The following is a 17343-nucleotide window of genomic DNA, read 5'->3' as shown; positions in this document are numbered from 1 at the left end:
TTCACATATAGTTGTTGACCAATTTAATCCACAGTAGGGAAAGCTGCTGGGTGTCCTGGTTCCGTGCTTTTGGACGGCTTCCAGGGAAAAGCAACCACGTTTATCTATGACAGGTTTTGGAGGCAAAGCATACTGCCTAAATAGTATGAAAAAACATGTACTCTGCTAGGCCGCAGCAACAACAGAGACCTTGCCCCAGCATCAAGGTGTAGGAGGAAGTGAACTTGCTGGGTGCTTACTGTTTGATCTTCTCTTGCAGTAAAAATGAAGAGACGAGCAGAGCCCGAATTTAACAGCAACCAGAAGCAGAAAAAGAGGGCAGAAGATCTGGGACTGAACCTTAGTTCCACTTCCGATGATGAGCCTCCATGTAGTAATCATGCAACTCAAGGTAAGATCAGAAATAGTACGGGCATCAGAGTTGTAAGGAAATGACCTTGTAGGAAAGGCTGCTTTTCTCTTCAGGGATTTAATTAATCAGCTGGATTGGATGCAGGTATTCTGGATCCCAATTCAGTGCCTTAACCCCAGACCCTCCTTCCTCTCTAGAAGGAAGGACTACATAGTTTCTGTCCCCGAACTGAGGGGTGAGGGGGAGATGACGACAAATTTTTTCCCCTCCATAATCTTATCTGGACACTTTTTACCACCATCTGAAATAACAATCATCAGAGGGGTAGCCATGTTAGCCTGGATCTAGAAAAGCAGCAAAGAGTCCTGTGGCACCTTATAGACTAACAGACATTTTGGAGCATGAGCTTTCGTGGGCGAATACCCACTTCATCGGTGCATGCATGCACAAAAGCTCATGCTTCAAAACGTCTGTTAGTCTATAAGGTGCCACAGGATTCTTTGCTGAAATAACAATGAATCGTATAACCTTTGTTTTGCTTTGTCCCTTGTATCTATTCTTTTTTTTTTTCTTTTGTACATTAGAAATATTGAGACTGTCATGGATGGGCTTACCTGGAGGACCTTCTGAATTTCTCAAAAGATACATATTGTGAGCTCGTGCACCTAAATTGAAGGGGCAGTGTGCTGAATTCAAATGCATCCATTCTCTGTAGTGTTAATTAGTCACTGAAGTTGAATAACATTAACAGAGTTTTTCAAAGCGGTTACATTTCCCTTCTTCTCTCCACTGCTGTGACTTTCATTCTCTTGGCTCTTCTGATGAACAAGTGAAATGAGGTCTTCAGTCACTACCTGGATTTCTAACATTAAAAAACAGGTCTGAAATATCTAAACACTGTGCCACCTCACCACCCCCATATCTATCTGTCCTTTAGGAAGAAGCAGAAAAGGTATAGGTGTCACATTCAGGCTCTTGGGAAGTTGCCAGTGTAGCCTTCATTTTGACACACCTCAGGCATTTCTGTGTGCCCACAGTAGGCTCTGCCACATTGGTTGCAGATGACTGAGATTGAATTTAGTGTGGACTCTTACATTGAAAAATTTATTTTGTATTTGACCACTGGATTAACTCCTTCTCCCAAATCAATGTATTTGCTTTAAAACCCAACCTTTATCTTGGTCAAATGCTTTCTTAAAAATAAAGTTGCTATTAAAGCTGGTTTAATGATTTCACCATTTAGCTATAACTCCGATGAAATTTAGTAACTTATTAATTGGTGCGATTGTGTTCTGTAAAATTCATCACACGTCTGTTTTTCCTTTGAACTCACTTTAGATATACTAAAGTATCAGGGAGCATACACTGTGAGATGTTACTCTCTGTTTTTCAATACCAGAAATATTGCTGCCCTATTCCACTGACGTATTGAAGAATGTCCTATCTCTTACTCCTTATCTGTTTCCTTTCTCCTACATACACAAGAGTAACTGCTTCATTAGTCCAGATGAAAAAGTCTTAGATGACAGTGTCTTGGATTCTCAATAATAAATGCTTTATAGATTAACTGACAAGGTCCTTGTAGAGGCAGTTATGCCTGTCACTTGCTTTGGCAAAGTAATTCTTTGCCTAAAACACTGTGATTTTTAGGAGGGTGATTGTATTACTTCAGTTAATTATACTCTCATTACAATATTGCCTGTGAAGGCTTTTATGAACCTTTCTCAGGTATGTTTTTTCTGCTTTAAATTTATTTTGCCTTTTTCCCATGCACCTGTAAAATCCTGATTTCTTATGTTCTTCACATTTTGACCAGTTTTTATTATTATTAAATGGAATAGCTTTGCCCACTCTTGAGTTCTACCTGGATAGCATTAGCCATGGAACCACAGTGGTGCCCAGCAGTTCTGCTTAACACTGAATGGCTGATTGCAAAAGTGTTAACTGAGTGACTTTCATTGCCTGAGGCGGGAGATGTGGCTAATGTCTTCTCTACATTGAAAACTTTGGGCCTCAGGCAGTATTCCAGCTCAGTATGGGAGAAGAAGGCAGCTTTGTGCCCTGCAGTTCAGAAACCTTCTTAGCTGCCAATGGCTGTAGGCGTGGTACTACTAGACTGCCAGCCTAGCTTATAAATGCCACTTGTGGGGTCTCTAACTGGGATGTAGCAGTGGTGACACTTGCCACGCAGAATCTGGTCTCTAGTCTTGCGAAATGTCCCAGCCAATGAAAAGAGTTATTGAGCGGTCACTAAAAATATTCTACAAAACCCTGACAACCTGATGTCTCTGAAAGAGCTGTTCCTCCTCACTGGGAAGGGAGTTTTGGTGCCAAGGACCCTTGGGGCCAGGGTGGTTTAAGCCACAATTTAAATCAGTTTTAATCAGTTTTTCCATTTGTACTTCAGTTCTTTTCTAAAGAAGGGTGCATTTTTATGTGTTGATATAGCCATTAAAACATGTTGATTTACAACTACATAGAGCCTTTATGCTAGATTTGGTATATACACCTCTACCCTGATATAACGCTTCCTCGGGAGCCAAAAAATCTTACTACATTATAGGAGAAACCCTGTTATATCAAACTTGCTTTGATCCACCAGAGTGTGCAGCTGCCCCCCTCCCCCCCGAGTGCTGCTTTACCGCATTATATCCGAATTCATGTTCTGTTGGGTCGCATTATATCGCAGTAGAGGTGTATTTTTGCTACGTAGGAGGGCACAATATAACTATACATTTATTTTAAGTAATTATATAGCTTAATATTTTTCGATTCTTATTAACTGTATATTTTTAGTATGTTCAGAAAATTGAGTAATATTGCTTATTTACAACTTAGTTTTGCTCATGGTTTGTGCCAAGCTGCAAAATATATATGTGAATGACAAAGTAGATCATGCTGGTGGAGGAGTAGCACTAAATGTGAAAGAAAGCATAGTCAAATATAGTAAATATCTTAAATGACTCAAACTGTACCATAGAATCTCTATGGATGAAAATTCCAGACTTGAATAATAGCAGTAGGAATATACTACTGACAACCTGACCAGAATGGTGACAGTGATTGTGAAATGCTCAGGGAGATCAGAGAGGCTACAAAAACAGAAAACCCACTGATAAGTGGGAGATTTCAGCTATTCCCCCATATTGACTGGGTACATCACCTCAAGATGAGATGCAGAGATAAAGTATCTAGGCACTGTTAATATCTGCTTCTTGGAGCAGCTGTTCCTGGAACCCACAAAGGGAGCAGCAAGCTCCTGAAAGGAGCAGGAGATCTGGTACAAGAGGTGAGTATAACTGCTTAGTGACCATAATGTAATTAAATTTAAACATCCTTGTAGGGGGGAGATACTAAAGAAACCCACCACAGTAGCATTTAATTTCAAAAAGGGAAACTACACAAAACTTAGGAGTCTAGTTAAATAGAAATTAAAAGGAACAATCAGAAGCGTGGAATGCTTGCAAGCTGCATGGAAATGATTTTAAAACTCTAAAATTTAGTTTGAGCCTCTATTAATACCCCAAATAAAAACAAACAGTAAGGATCAAAAAAATGCCACCATGGCTAAACAGAGTAAAAGAGGCAGTTAGAAAGTAAGACATACTTTAAAAATTGGAAATCAGTTCTGCTGAGGAAAATAGAAAGGAGCATAAATACTAGCAAAACAAGTGTAAAAGTATTTTGAGACAGGCCAAAAAAGAATTTGAAGACCAACTAGCAAAAGACACTCCAACAGCAATTTTTTTTTCATCAGATGCAGGATACCTGCCAAATAACCAGTGAGTCAATGGGTGATTGAGATGCGGAGAAACTAAATGCCTCAGTCTTCACTGTGGAGGATGTGAGGGAGATTCCCACACCTGAGCCATTCTTTTTAGATAACAAATCAGAGGATCTGCCCCAGATTGAGGTGTCGATAGAGGAGGTTTTGGAACAAATGTATAAATTAAAGAATAATAGGTCTCTAGGACCAGATGCTATTTACCCAAGAGTTCTGAAGAAGCTCATATGAAATTGCGGAATTCCGAATTGTGATGTGTAACCTATTGCATAAATCTGCCTCTGTAGCAGATGACTGGAGGATAATTAATGTAACACTGATTTTTTTTTTCTTTTTTTTTTAAAAAGGCACCAGAGGTGATCCTGGCAATTACAGGCTGCTAAGCATAACTCCACTACCAGGAAAACTGGTTGGAACTATAGTCAAGAACAGAATGATCAGAGAGATAGATGAACACAATATATTGGAGGAGAGTCAACACAGCTTTTGAAAAAGATTGGGGAGGCATGATTTCCTATTAGAATTCTTTGAGGGTGTCAACAAGCTTGTAGACGAGGGTTATCCATTAGCTATAATGTACTTGGACTTCCAGAAAGCCTTTTGACAAGGTCCCACACCTAAAGGTCTTAAGCAAAGTAAGCAGTCATGGGATAATGGCCAGTGCTCATAGTGGAGTGAGGTAAATAGTAGGGTCCCGCAAGGATGTGGAAATCCTGTGGAAAAGGGGGTAAATAGTGAAATGGCAAATTTGCAGATGATACAAAATTACTCACGATAGTTAAGTCCAAAGCTAACTGTGAAGAGTTACAAAGGGATCTCTCAAAACTAGGTGACTGGAAAGCAAAATAGCAGATGAAATTCAGTGTTGAGTAATGGAAAGTAATGCACATTGGAAAACATAGACTCCGTCATTTTGTATGTGTATTTGAGATTAATGTAGCTGTTACCACTCTAGAGAGAGATCTTGTTGTCGTCATGGATAATTGTCTGAAAATATCCACTCAGTGTGTAGCGGCTGTCAAAAAAGCTAACTGTGTTAGAAACTATTAGGAAAAGGAGGGATAAAAAATATCATAACACCCCTATATAAATCCATGGAATGCCCACAGCTTGACTACTACATGGGGTGACCAGAGCCACATCTCAGAATAGCTATATTAGAATTGGAAAAGGTACAGAGAAGGGCAGCAAATGATTAGGGGTATGGAACAGTATCCATATGAGGAGAGATTAAAAAGACTGGGTCTCTTCAGCTTGGAAAAGAGATGGGACTAATGGAGTGTGTGATAGAGGTCTATAAATCATGAATGGTGTGGAGAAAGTGAATAAGGAAGTGTTATTTACCCCTTCATCTAACACAAGAACAGGGGTCACCCAATGAAATTACTAGGCAGCAGGTTTAAAACAACATAAGGAAATATGTCTTCACACAATGCACAATCAACCTGTGGAACTCGTTGCCAGGGAATGTGAAGACCAAAAGAATAAGTGGATTAAAAAAAGAATTAGATAAATTCTTGGAGGCTAGGTCCATCAATGGCTATTAGCCAAGATGGTCAGGGATGTAACTCCATGCTCTGGGTGTCCCTAAACACCTGACTGCCAAAAGCTGGGACAGGACAATAAGGGATGAATCACTGTGTAAGGGCCTTCATCTGTCTGTCTGTCTTCCCTCTGAAGCATCTGGCGCTGTTCACTGTCAGAAGACAAGGTACTGGGCTGGATGGACCATTGGTCTGACCCAGTATGGCTGTTCTTATGCATTAGGATGGTAACTGGTATTTACTTAGGCACAAAAAACCACATATAACATTTATTTTTATTAAACACAAACGTTTTGGCTACATAAACTTCTCTTATCAAAACATGTTTCACATTTATAACTAAATCATTTATTAAACAGAGAGATTAACTGTAGTCATTGAATTAAAAAAAAAAGTGGGTGCTGCTGGCAGAGCAGCAAAAATAAATAAAGGCGAGTGCTGCTAGTGGAACGAAATATCGGGACAAATTGCTTCCCGACCTAAGATCAGTCAGGACACGGGACAAACACCTAAATATTGGGACGGTCCCGATTTTATCGGGACGTCTGGTCACCCTAGCCTGGGGAAATTTTTCCAAATATACGTAAGTGAAAGTGACTAACGCTTAAGTGCCTACTCACCTAAGTCTCTCTTGAAAATGAGACGGTCTCCTAAGTTACTTGGACTGACCTATTGTGCCATATTTATGAAGCTTGAACTCAAAAGTTAGATGTTTTTTCCCCTGATTCTTTCTTTATTTAGAAAAGCAGCCTTTAACTCAAAGTTTTTGATAGAAGCTCATGGATGCAGCATACTTTTTTATTCAAATATTTTAAGATATAATAAGTTTAGGCCTTAACATATTTTGTATTAAATTCAGATATAAAAAACATAATAAATCCAAAGTGTGTTTCTCAAAAAATTGATTCTTATCCCCCTATTTGGACCCAATATAATGCTGGCTAAAGAGCTTTCTTCTGTGTTACTTACAAAATAATTAAATGAAAATCTACAGGGGGTTACAACAAGCCCCTTGGATCTGGCTTGAGACAGCTTATAACAAGGATGTCAGAGATTTTAGGCTTCTTACTGTTTCTATGCCACCTCTTCTTTTTCTGCCTTAATGTTGTAGCACAGAGACAGTAAGATTGCAAGCTCTTCTGTTTCCCCTATGCTAACTTGGTGCAATGGAGGGATTTAAAGACATGGCATCAGTCTAACAGTGCTTGATGCTGGAGATAAATTTTTTTGCTGCACTGGTTAAGATAAACCCAAAGTAACTGAAGGACTGATGGAAACCCTGGGGTTAGCTGAGAGAGTGAGCCAGTGGGGTGGCCAAAGAGAGAAGAGTGAAGAATGGACAATGGAGCCCCTCTCTTCTGATAGCTTAGAGCAAGAATTGAGAAAGTCGTGAGCAGGATGATCAGGAATCTTTCCTGGGCAAGTGCCTTCAATCTCTTTATTCAGCTTTCCTTTTAAGAGAGGTTGTGTTAGTCCTTATGGTTGTTCAGGAAACCTTTGAAACGTGACCTAAGTGTACCTGGTGCAGCCATGGCTGCTTCTGTGCCGGTGGGGTGTTATGGGAGGGGAGTAGGGAGGTGGGAAGGACTTGACGACTGCTATTAGGAGCACAGGGAATGTGGTCATTGCTGCTGGTTTGGTGGAACCCAGCCACTGCTTCTAAGAGTAGATGACTGTGGGCAGGGCCTCTACCGCCCCCTGGAGCAGGGGATACTAATGGCTGTCAGCATTTGGAGCAGGAGGCCCAAGCAGAGGGTTGCATTTTGGGGTTCCCACAGAGCCCTCTGCTTGGTGGGGTGATCTCAGTTGGATGATGCCCCACAGAACCCGGTGGGAGGAAGGTAGTTGGGAGGCTGCTGCCACTGGTGTTCAGGCCAGCTGGGCCCTTCTTGCTCCTTAGCTCACTGCTCCCTGGTTTGGGGTGAGATGGGATCTGGTTCAGGAGGAGGGAAAAATCAGTCTCTGACACCTTATCAAAGGATCTTATATGTGGGATGTCTAGGGAATGACACCCCCCTCCCCACACACAAATAAACTGACACTGGGAAGATGCAGCCCAGCATTTAAGTTTTATTTTGTGGGGATGAGCCAGTATTTTGTGGAGGTGGCAAGGGCAGCAATGAATGGATGTCTACACCAGGGGTTTGCATGTCTGTGGAGGTTTGCACTGGTGTAGCTCCATCAGTCTCATTACACCAGTATAGAGTCCTTAATGCTGACTGGGCCAGAGAGACCTTGAGCAGGTATTTGAGAAGGAGCTGGAGCCCTTTACACAGACCTACTTCCAGCAAGTGGGTAGTGTTTGGTTTCCAGTGTAACAGAGGTTTCATGTAAAAAGCTCTATTTTGTTCTTGTGGTGTGTTTTGTTTTTTTTTTTAAATTGATAAATCCTGGCATCTGCCTTCCTGGAATCCAGTGTGCTGGGCTGGTGTTTCACTCTAGGTCTCCAGCATGCCTCGCTGAGCCACTTGGTGAATGTCGAGTAGCTACTCTTACGAGGGAAAAGGCAGAGGCTGTGCATCTGCCCCAGGAGGGAGCATTGTGCACCAACTCTCCCCTATAATCTCATTCAGTAACAGTCCCACTGCCCTGGCAACACTACCTCCAAGAGGTTAGGCAGCTGCCCACTGTTTGTTGTTGTGGAAGATTCTGCTATATGGTGTCTTCCCAGTATCGCTGAAATTTGGACCACATTCTTACATCATTTCAGTGTACTGCTCAATTATAGAGGGGTAGGGAGAAGATGTGCTGTATACAAGGCTACAATACATCTGAACTTACATATGCAAGGTAAAGAATTAGGTTCTACCTATATGCAGCAAGAATAACTATAATTAAATATCATGGTTCAGGACATAAGTGGAATGACCCCCACCTTCCCTATTGGTATTATCTGGTACGATATATCCACATTTGTAAAACATTTTATACTAATCAGTAAAGAGTGTGAATTGGTGTTTTGCACAAATGTAAATATCAGCTTCTTCTCAAGGAAGAAGTCAAGTGGCAGCCCTGAGGTGAGGGAGGTTGGCTTTCACCTTCTGTATGGTGAAATGAGGTAGGAAGACAGCTGGTATTTTGTCTTGAGAGTTGTATCTGAAGTCTGCATCTCCCCACAGCCAGTCTGAGCTATTGAAGCAGACTCTCCACTATCTCCTAGCCTGCCCGGATGTGAATTTGGAATCCCAGTATACAGCTTTCCCTCTGATTAGTGAAACAAACGCTTGTTAATTTCTCCCCTCTGTTTCATTTTCAGAATCTTCCAGTAGCGGCAGTGGGTCTGACAGTGAGAGCGATGAGAGGCGACCAGTCTTCGGCTCTGGCAGCAATGAGTTCAAAGCAGACTCTCTTGTGGAGGGCACCTCCTCCCGTTACTCCATGTATAACAGCGTCTCCCAAAAGCTCATGGTAGGTCAAAGTCACTTTTCAGCATGCTGCTAAAAGCAGATGAGCAGCTGAGAGCAGAATTGAGTCTGTTCTGTTGAGAGAGATGCCCCTGGCATTCACCATGGTACCTTTCAAGCCCAGGACTTATGCAGAGAGCTGTTCTGTCTGCACCAATCACAGCCAGCGATGACTGTGACCCTGGGCAGATCAGATGCTAATTACAAGGCTAGAACCATGGTGAATTTCATCTTTCTTAGTAGCAAGGGAGACCTCAGTCCAACTAACTACATGTTCCATTCAAATCCAAGTCAGCCTTGCTGTACACACATTCTGTGCAGAAACTTATTCCTGGTAGCCCCAGGCAGCATAATTTCAAAGAGGTTTGTGGCTCAGCAAATCTTTGAAATAGATTTAAATGTAAATGCAGCTGTGAGCTTGAGGCGCTGGAATCCTGCATCATTTGTAAAACTCGAAGATCTGTTTTATATCAGCGTTTCCAAATTGGGGATCTTTCCACTGAGGCAACTGGAGAAGCTTTTAATAAAGTGTCATGCAGGCTTTACTTTGCCAAAACTTCAGAGCGGGCCTGCCAGATATTACTAAAAATAATCTTTCCTTCATGTAGCACCAGATCCCCTGAGGGCTTATGAGATGTCAGTCTGAGAGTGGGTAGCAACTTCTAGAGCTAACAAATATCAGAAAAAGGGACATTAAAGCAGTGATTCCCCTTTGTGACATAGGAGTAGCACAGTTACTACTGGCACAGGCAACTGAGGAGCTGATGCCTAGTGACCTCATCTGGTAGAGCACAATGGGTTCAGTGAAAGTTCTGACTACAGTCGTGTGTGCGCACAGAGTAAGTTTGGCCACCAAATAAGGGATTTTGCAAATTAAGTCCACTTGGGGAACCAACAGTGGCAAATCCAATGTCTGGCTTTCTGAGTGTACTTTACTAACTAGCCCTGTATGTGTTGGAGAAAAGACAGCTAACTCGATCTTCTAGGGTGTGGTATTTCTTAATGAAGTGCTCATGCCATACAATATTAACCACTTATCTTGAGGCTGCACTACACTTCTCGAGCCTTGTCCCCCAGATGCCTGCCTAACTTGTATTTCCAATAGTTGCCTACATGATGCGTGTTTCTTTCAACCTTTGCTGCTCTGTTGCATTGTGACAGGGTGGTCTGAGGGCCTGGAAGTTGGAACAAAGCCCAAAAGACCAAGTGGGAAGACTTTTTTGCTCGGCTACTGATCTTCCAGGAAAGAGAGATGGTCAGAGGAAGAGCTAGCTGGAGCCGCTGAGGCAGCAACTGGAGGTAGGGCCTGACCCCAGGCCTGGACCAGAGCCTGGATGGAAGTGTCCCAAGTGGAGGATAGGTGGTCTTTGAAGTCCCCAGTTGCAGACATTAAATCATCGAAAGCACTGCAAGGGGACTCACCCGAAGAGATGGGGATGTTAAGATGGTTAGGTGTCTAGCAGATGGAGACTGAACAGTGACTAACAGCAGACTTCAGAAAACACCAAGAAGAGCAACACAAATAGGAGGATCAGCAGTGGGCTGAGATGACCCGCCTGGCCCCAGAATGGGGGAATCCAGAAGTAAGACCATTAATACCAGAAATAGAAGATGGTATGGAGGCATGTCTCTTGACATTCAAAAGGGTAACTCGGACCTGCAGATGGCCACAAGATCCTTTAGCTTACCCCATATCCCACTGGAAAGGCTCAACAAGCCTGGTGGACTGGAGAGCCAAGAAGCCTAGGACTCCAGAAGGGTTATGGAAACCCTGTTGAGATAGTGTAATAATTCAGAGATCTAGCAATAGAGGTCCTAGTCCTTCTGATATAGAAATTCTGAAGACCCTTGAGAAGCTAGTAACCATCTGAAGGAATTATTTCAAAAATGGTTTAAATCAGAAACATTGCACCAAAGCTCAAATGACTGAGATACTTGTCATGGAACAGTTTCTATCCAACCTGCTAGGTGATCTTCAGATCTGGGTGCAGGAGCATAGACCAGGGACCCTGGGGAACTCTGTCTCCTAATGTCAGGATTTTGTCTCTGCAAGGCAGAAGCAGGAACAATGTTGAATCTGGTTAAGAACAAATCTCATCATTACTTGTGAGGTGAACGTTGTGGGATGGGAGACCCAAAAAGAAAATTGCTACTGCTATGACAAACTGTGGCACCTGAGGAGGATTTTTCCAGGGCTAAGACCTGCTCCTGGGGAAAATTTGTTAACTTTTTTCCCTGTTGGGTGAGGGAGACCTTCACTTCGAAACTAGTAGTGCTAAAAGGAAGGCTAGTAAAAATGTTGGTGAATTCAAGAAGTCACCAGACCTTGGTTCAAGAACATGTGTTGAAACATACACAGCCAATAAACTCAATAACAGTTAGGTGTGTCCATGGAGACACTAAAGCATGTTCCCTGGCAGCAGTTAAGCTCCATGTAGATGGATGAGATACAGTATTCCTATGAGAATGGGCATGGCTGAAAAACTCCCTTTCCCAGTAGTATCGGGGAAAGATTCATAGATTCTGGGACTAGAAGGAACCTCAAGAGTCCAGTCTCCTGCCCTCATGGCAGGACCAAATACTGTCTAGACCATCCTAGATAGACATTTATTTAACCTACTCTTAAATATCTCTAGAGATGGAGATTCCACAACCTCCCTAGGCAATTTATTCCAGTGTTTAACCACCCTGAGAGTTAGGAATTTTTTCCTAATGTCCAACCTAAATCTCCCTTGCTGCAGTTTAAGCCCATTGCTTCTTGTTCTATCCTTAGAGGCTAAGGTGAACAAGTTTTTCTCCCTCCTCCTTATGACCCCCTTTTAGATACCTGAAAACTGCTATCATGTGCCCTCCCAGTCTTCTCTTTTCCAAACTAAACAAACTCAATTCTTTCAGCCTTCCTTCATAGGTCATGTTCTCAAGACCTTTAATCATTCTTGTTGCTCTTCTCTGGACCCTCTCCAGTTTCTCCACATCTTTCTTGAAATGCGGTGCCCAGAACTGGACACAATACTCCAGTTGAGGCCTGACCAGCACAGAGTAGAGCGGAAGAATGACTTCTCGTGTCTTGCTCACAACATGCCTGTTAATGTATCCCAGAATCATGTTTGCTTTTTTTGCAAAAGCATCACACTGTTAATTCATATTTAGCTTGTGGTCCACTGTAACCTTCCTCATTTCACTAACTTTATTAAAGGAGACTGATATTATGACTGTTACCACTTGAAGTCAGGCTCAGTTGGCAAAAGGTTTTAAGGAAGAAGAGGACAAGGATCTTTTTTCAGATATTTTTGAAAGAGAGGGGAAAGACTCACCCTGCCACAGGAGAAAGGAAGAGGGCTAAGGGCTGCAAGTATCCATAATGACAGTATGGAAAAAATATGGATATTGTTAAATATCAGGAAGGGGATAATGCCCTCAAACCTTTGTATAATGGGCTAGCTGAGAAGAATGTTGGTCAAACTAAAATCCCTTAGCGTATAGTGCAGAATGGTATATTGTATGGATAGGTGAGCATCCGAAGACTGAAAAGTGGGTAAAACAGCTGGTAGTTGCCAAGGTTTTAGGCAGGGACTTGTGAAGTTCCTTAAGCTGGTATAGGGGAAGGGACAAGATATTCGCCTCAATTTTACAAAGATTTTTCTGGCCCCATGTTCTGAAGAAGTAGCTGAATGGTGTCAGTTCTGCCCTGAATGTCAGATGGTGGCACCAGAAACAATTAAGAGACATCTGTTGATTGAGTTCTGCTGTACAAATATAATTTGAAAGGATTGTAATGGATATTGTGGACCAATTAGAATGGAGTATCCAGGGGAACAGATACATTTTAGTTATTTGACTATATAAACTGATATTCCGAGGCATTCCATTTACACAGTGCTACTGCCAAGAGAATTGCACAGCACCTGGTGACCATGTTTATAGGGTGGTGTGACAGTTTCTTAGGGTGCCCAGGACTGAGAGTCTTGCTGGTGCTAAATTGGGTGTCCTGATCTGCCAGTCTTAGCCACCCAAACAGACTCCTCAGAGTCTTGCAAGCCCTCACTTCCCCTTGCAGGTTAACAATAGGTGCATTCCAATCCCTGAGCCCCTCTGAAAGCATCCCCATGTAGTATCCAGTCCTTGGACGCTCACAGAAATTGCCAAGTAAGTTGTTCCTAAAAGTGATGGTGTGCACACACTGCTTGACTAGTAAAACTCACAGTCAGGTCCTTTATAACATCTCGGCACCGAACCACATTTATTGTGAATCAATCATAAGTTTGTGATCAAAGGTTAAGTTTCAAAAGATAGTGAGTGAAGACAAGTGGAAACAGAAAGGATTACACACATAACACAAAACATAAAATGCAATCCTACATCTATACTTACTAATAGCTTTCCTATTTCATGAAATTTCCTTTTAAATAAAGTAGATTCCTATTTAATGAAGATTTTTCTCCCAAGGATTCAGTCTGTCACAGTGCTGCTGGGTTTTCAGTCAAAGCCAGGATCCAAGTTTTCATGAATACACTGTCCTGTTCAAGTGATTTCCTCAATAAATGGACACCCCAAATGGCTTTCTTTTCCCCAGGTAGAGTCCCGTAAGCATTTGAAATGCCCTCATTGTTTGGTCTCTGGTGTGCTGACCCTATATCAACTTCGCATCCTCATGTTAACTTGACATGCAAATGTAGCTCCCACTGTGTTTGGTTTATAATGTTTAATTCACACCAGAGGACAGGGATAGGTGAATAGATATGCTTTGCCTGGTAGAAAATCTGTTGGTCAACTCTGCCTTGTTACATAGTTTAAAACATCTTTTCAGTAGGTGCACATACCTCTTTAAATACCATCTGGACATACGTATCCCAGCGATATTAATGACCAGTGTAACACCAGCTTTTGTTTGACATTGGTTAAGGTACAACTCTTTCCTAGTATTTATCCTTAAGAATTACTAGGTATAGTGAGCTCCACGTCTGTTAGGAATTGCTGACACTAAAGCTAGGTCTACACTAGAGATCTTACAGAAGCACAGCTGTACTGCAGCAGCTGCGTCACTGTACGGTCACCCGTGTAGCCACTCAATGCTAACGGAAGAGAGCTCTCCTGTTGGCATAATTAAACCACCCCCAGCAAACGGTGGTAGTTGTGTTGGCAGGAGAGCATCTCCCGCTGACATAGGGCTGTCCACACTGGTGCTTCTGTTCGTGTCACTCAAGGGTGTTTTTTTTTTGTTGTTTTTTTTTTTTGCACCTCTGAGTAACAAGTTTTACTGACAAAAGTGCTAGTGTAGACATAGCCTCAATAGTGAATCCTTCGTCAGCTGCCAATGAGTGGTTCTTAGGGTCACAGGTGGGAATCCCAAGAGAGATCCAGATGGATCAGGGAGCTAATTTCCAGGCATCCCTGATAAGAATTATACCAACTCTTGAGCATTAAACCCATCCAGGTGACCCCTTACTATTCTCAGATGGATAGCCTAGTGGAAAGGATTATTCAGTCTCTTAAAAATATGTTGAAAAGATATACAGTCAGAATTTAGACAATGGGATACAGTGTTTCTTTATCTCTTATTTTCATATTGAGAAGTCCCACAGGCTCAGTTCGATTTGTTGTATGGCCACCAGTCCTCGTGGTCCATTAGACCTGATCGAAGAAAGTTGGGAGAGACAAACGGTTGATTCCTCCAGTGTTACTTCTAATGTTATAAATATGCAGAACATATTTGCTGAACACTTCCACTAGCTAAAGAACATTTAGAGAATGCCCATGCTAGACACACTAGGCTTGGGAATAATAGCATAGGGTGGGGAGTAAAGTTCTGTTGTTACTGAAAGTAAGCTGCTAGCTAAATGGCAAGGCCTGTTTATAAAGACAAAACCGGTGGATTATGACATCAAACTCACAGAAAAGAGAGAGACACATTTGTTAAGTGTGTTATCCTTTGGGTTTAAAGGAAAACTAAGAATTTAACATCAGTTATCCTCCCTGAATTACATAATGTAATTATGACAGATTAAAAAAGACAGGAGCCTTTCCCATGAAGCAATGGATTAATTGTTGAGTATGCAGATTAGAAGTGGTGTATCAATAAATTCCAGCACATAGTTTCTGCTGTACCAGGAAAAAATGATGTGATTCAGTATGTAATCGGCAGGGAAGGGCATGCTCCTTTCCCCAGAAGATCATGTCAAATTCCAGAACATCTTGAAACTTAAAATGGCGGAGGAAACAAAGCAAATGTTAGCTCTGTGAATAATTGAGCCATCAAGCAGCCCTGGGTGCTCTCCATTAGTGATAATTTAAAAAACCAACCAACCAACCAACCTGGGGAATGCCACTTCTGTATAGATTTTCGGAAAACTGAATGCCATTTCAAAATTTGATAATTCCCCTATGCCCTGGATAGAGGATTTGTTGGGTTTATTAGTCAGTGCTCAATACAGTACCTTGGATTATAGCCTCAGGTTATTGACAAGTTCCCCTGAAGGAGGAGTCCAAGTGTAAAACTGCCTTTACCTTGTCTCAGGGACTGTATCAGTTTAAGATAATGTGCTTAGAGTAGACAGACAGCAGAGTGAGAGCCTTTCTCTGTGCATCCAGTTCTGCTTAGTTCTTTATCTCTAGGGCTCGTAAGTGCTATGTTAATACAAATAGTAAATATCTGACCCTCATCACCATAGTATCTGAGCGCCACAATCATTAAAGGGTTTTATCCTCCCCACACCCCTCAGGTAGGGAAGTGCTGTTTCCATTTGACATGTGGGAAACTGAGGCCATGTGACTTACCAAAGGTGTCATAGGAAGTCTGTGGCTGAGCCAGGAATCAAATCCAACTCTCCTGCATCCTAGTCCAGAGCTGTAACCACTAACTGTCCTTTATGCTACCCTGAGTCTCTCTCACGCACCTAGCACAGATACAAGCATTTGGGAAGATTCATTTTTTACACTGTTGGGAATAAAGATTTGATGGTATCCGCCAAAGTTTTTGCCAAAGAGAGAGCAACGATTTTGTGCTAGAAGGAAACCAGAAACCCTTCAGTACTAAATCTTTGTTCAAAATTCAATGGCTGTAGAAGTCAATATGTAACTGATTCAGTAGTTGTCAGATTTGACCAGTGTGGTTCTTAGGAATTCATTGCCAGATAGAATAGACAGTAGAATGGCTGCCCATGGAGATACATGCTCCCCATCTGATGTGTTTAACTTCCCCTCTCAGAAAGGCTGGTAGTTAACAATGGAAATGACTCTTGCTGGTTTTCAGATGGAGGGAGAAATGGACAATTTAGTGATTAAAACTGACTCCTCCTAAGCCCATGTTTAAGTGTGTGTGTGCGCGTGCCCCCTCTACTGAATAGAACGAAACCTGACCATGTAGGTTCTTTTCATGGTCTAGTGGCTACAAAGAGAAAAGACTTAAGAAGTGCAAGTTGATGACAATTCTTCTCTTAGGCTAAGTCATAAAAGCTGTGCTTAAGGGGGAGAGAGTCCTGCATTGCTCCAGGTTCTTAGAGGTGGCAGTTGTGGGCTCTGTTTCATCCCATTGTGAAACTTTCTGCACCAGCATTTTGCAGAGCTTGTTCTGTCCACGCTCTGTCGTGACAAATGGCTGCTGGCCTCCCCACTGCTTTTTCATTGAAGCAGGTTGTTCGTGCAAAGCGGAACCTTTTCTAATGTCTTTACAAATTTAATTCTCTAGATCACGTCCCCACTTCATCATGGGAACGAGCCAGAAGGAGAATACTGAAAGCCTCAATTGAGATTCATTGAGCACACTTCATACTTTTTAATCACAGCAGTGCAACTTGGTATCATTTATCCTGCTGCCCGCAGCTCACAGGAGTGCGTACATTTGTGTCCAGATGCTTCCAATGTGCTCTACTTGCTTTGTCTTCCAGGCCAAGATGGGCTTCCGGGAAGGAGAAGGTCTGGGGAAATACAACCAGGGAAGGAAGGATATCGTTGAGGCCTCCAATCAGAAGGGAAGAAGAGGCTTGGGACTGACCCTGAAAGGGTTTGATGGGGATCTGAACATTGACTGGCGGGATGAGCCAGAGGTAACTACTCCCCGTGTCATGTCCCTTTTCTGCTCTGCTTTGTTATAGGCTGGGTTCTTGCACCTTTTGGTCAGATAGTTCAGCAGTTCTCAACAAGGGGTCCAGGGCCCCTGGCGGGATGCAAGCAGATTTCAGGGGGTCCATCAAGCAGCGCTGGCTTTAGCTTCACTGGGGCCCAGGGCTAAAAGTTGAAGCCCTGCTGTGAGGGGCAGAAGCC

At 42.4% G+C, this 17343-nt stretch overlaps 1 protein-coding gene across 2 annotated transcripts in view; it reads left to right on the top strand.

Annotated features, from left to right (window-relative positions):
- CMTR1 (cap methyltransferase 1) overlaps positions 1–17343 on the top strand; it is a 59140-nt gene that overhangs the window by 5219 nt on the left and 36578 nt on the right. Inside the window, exons 1-4 of one of the 2 annotated variants that reach the window (XM_050951578.1) lie at positions 295–391; positions 937–1003; positions 8937–9088; positions 16968–17126. In XM_050951578.1, the coding sequence (XP_050807535.1) occupies positions 9059–9088; positions 16968–17126 (189 nt within the window). In that variant the 5' untranslated portion in view covers positions 295–391; positions 937–1003; positions 8937–9058. Of the gene's footprint in view, positions 1–259; positions 392–936; positions 1004–8936; positions 9089–16967; positions 17127–17343 lie in introns of those variants that run through there. The other variant, XM_050951577.1, reaches the window with a different exon arrangement.

The sequence above is a fragment of the Gopherus flavomarginatus genome, chromosome 4 (genome assembly GCF_025201925.1).
Source record: "Gopherus flavomarginatus isolate rGopFla2 chromosome 4, rGopFla2.mat.asm, whole genome shotgun sequence".
Taxonomy (NCBI): domain Eukaryota; kingdom Metazoa; phylum Chordata; order Testudines; family Testudinidae; genus Gopherus; species Gopherus flavomarginatus.
The sequence above is the reverse complement of the archived record's forward strand: the minus strand, read 5'-3'. Positions and strand labels throughout refer to the sequence as shown.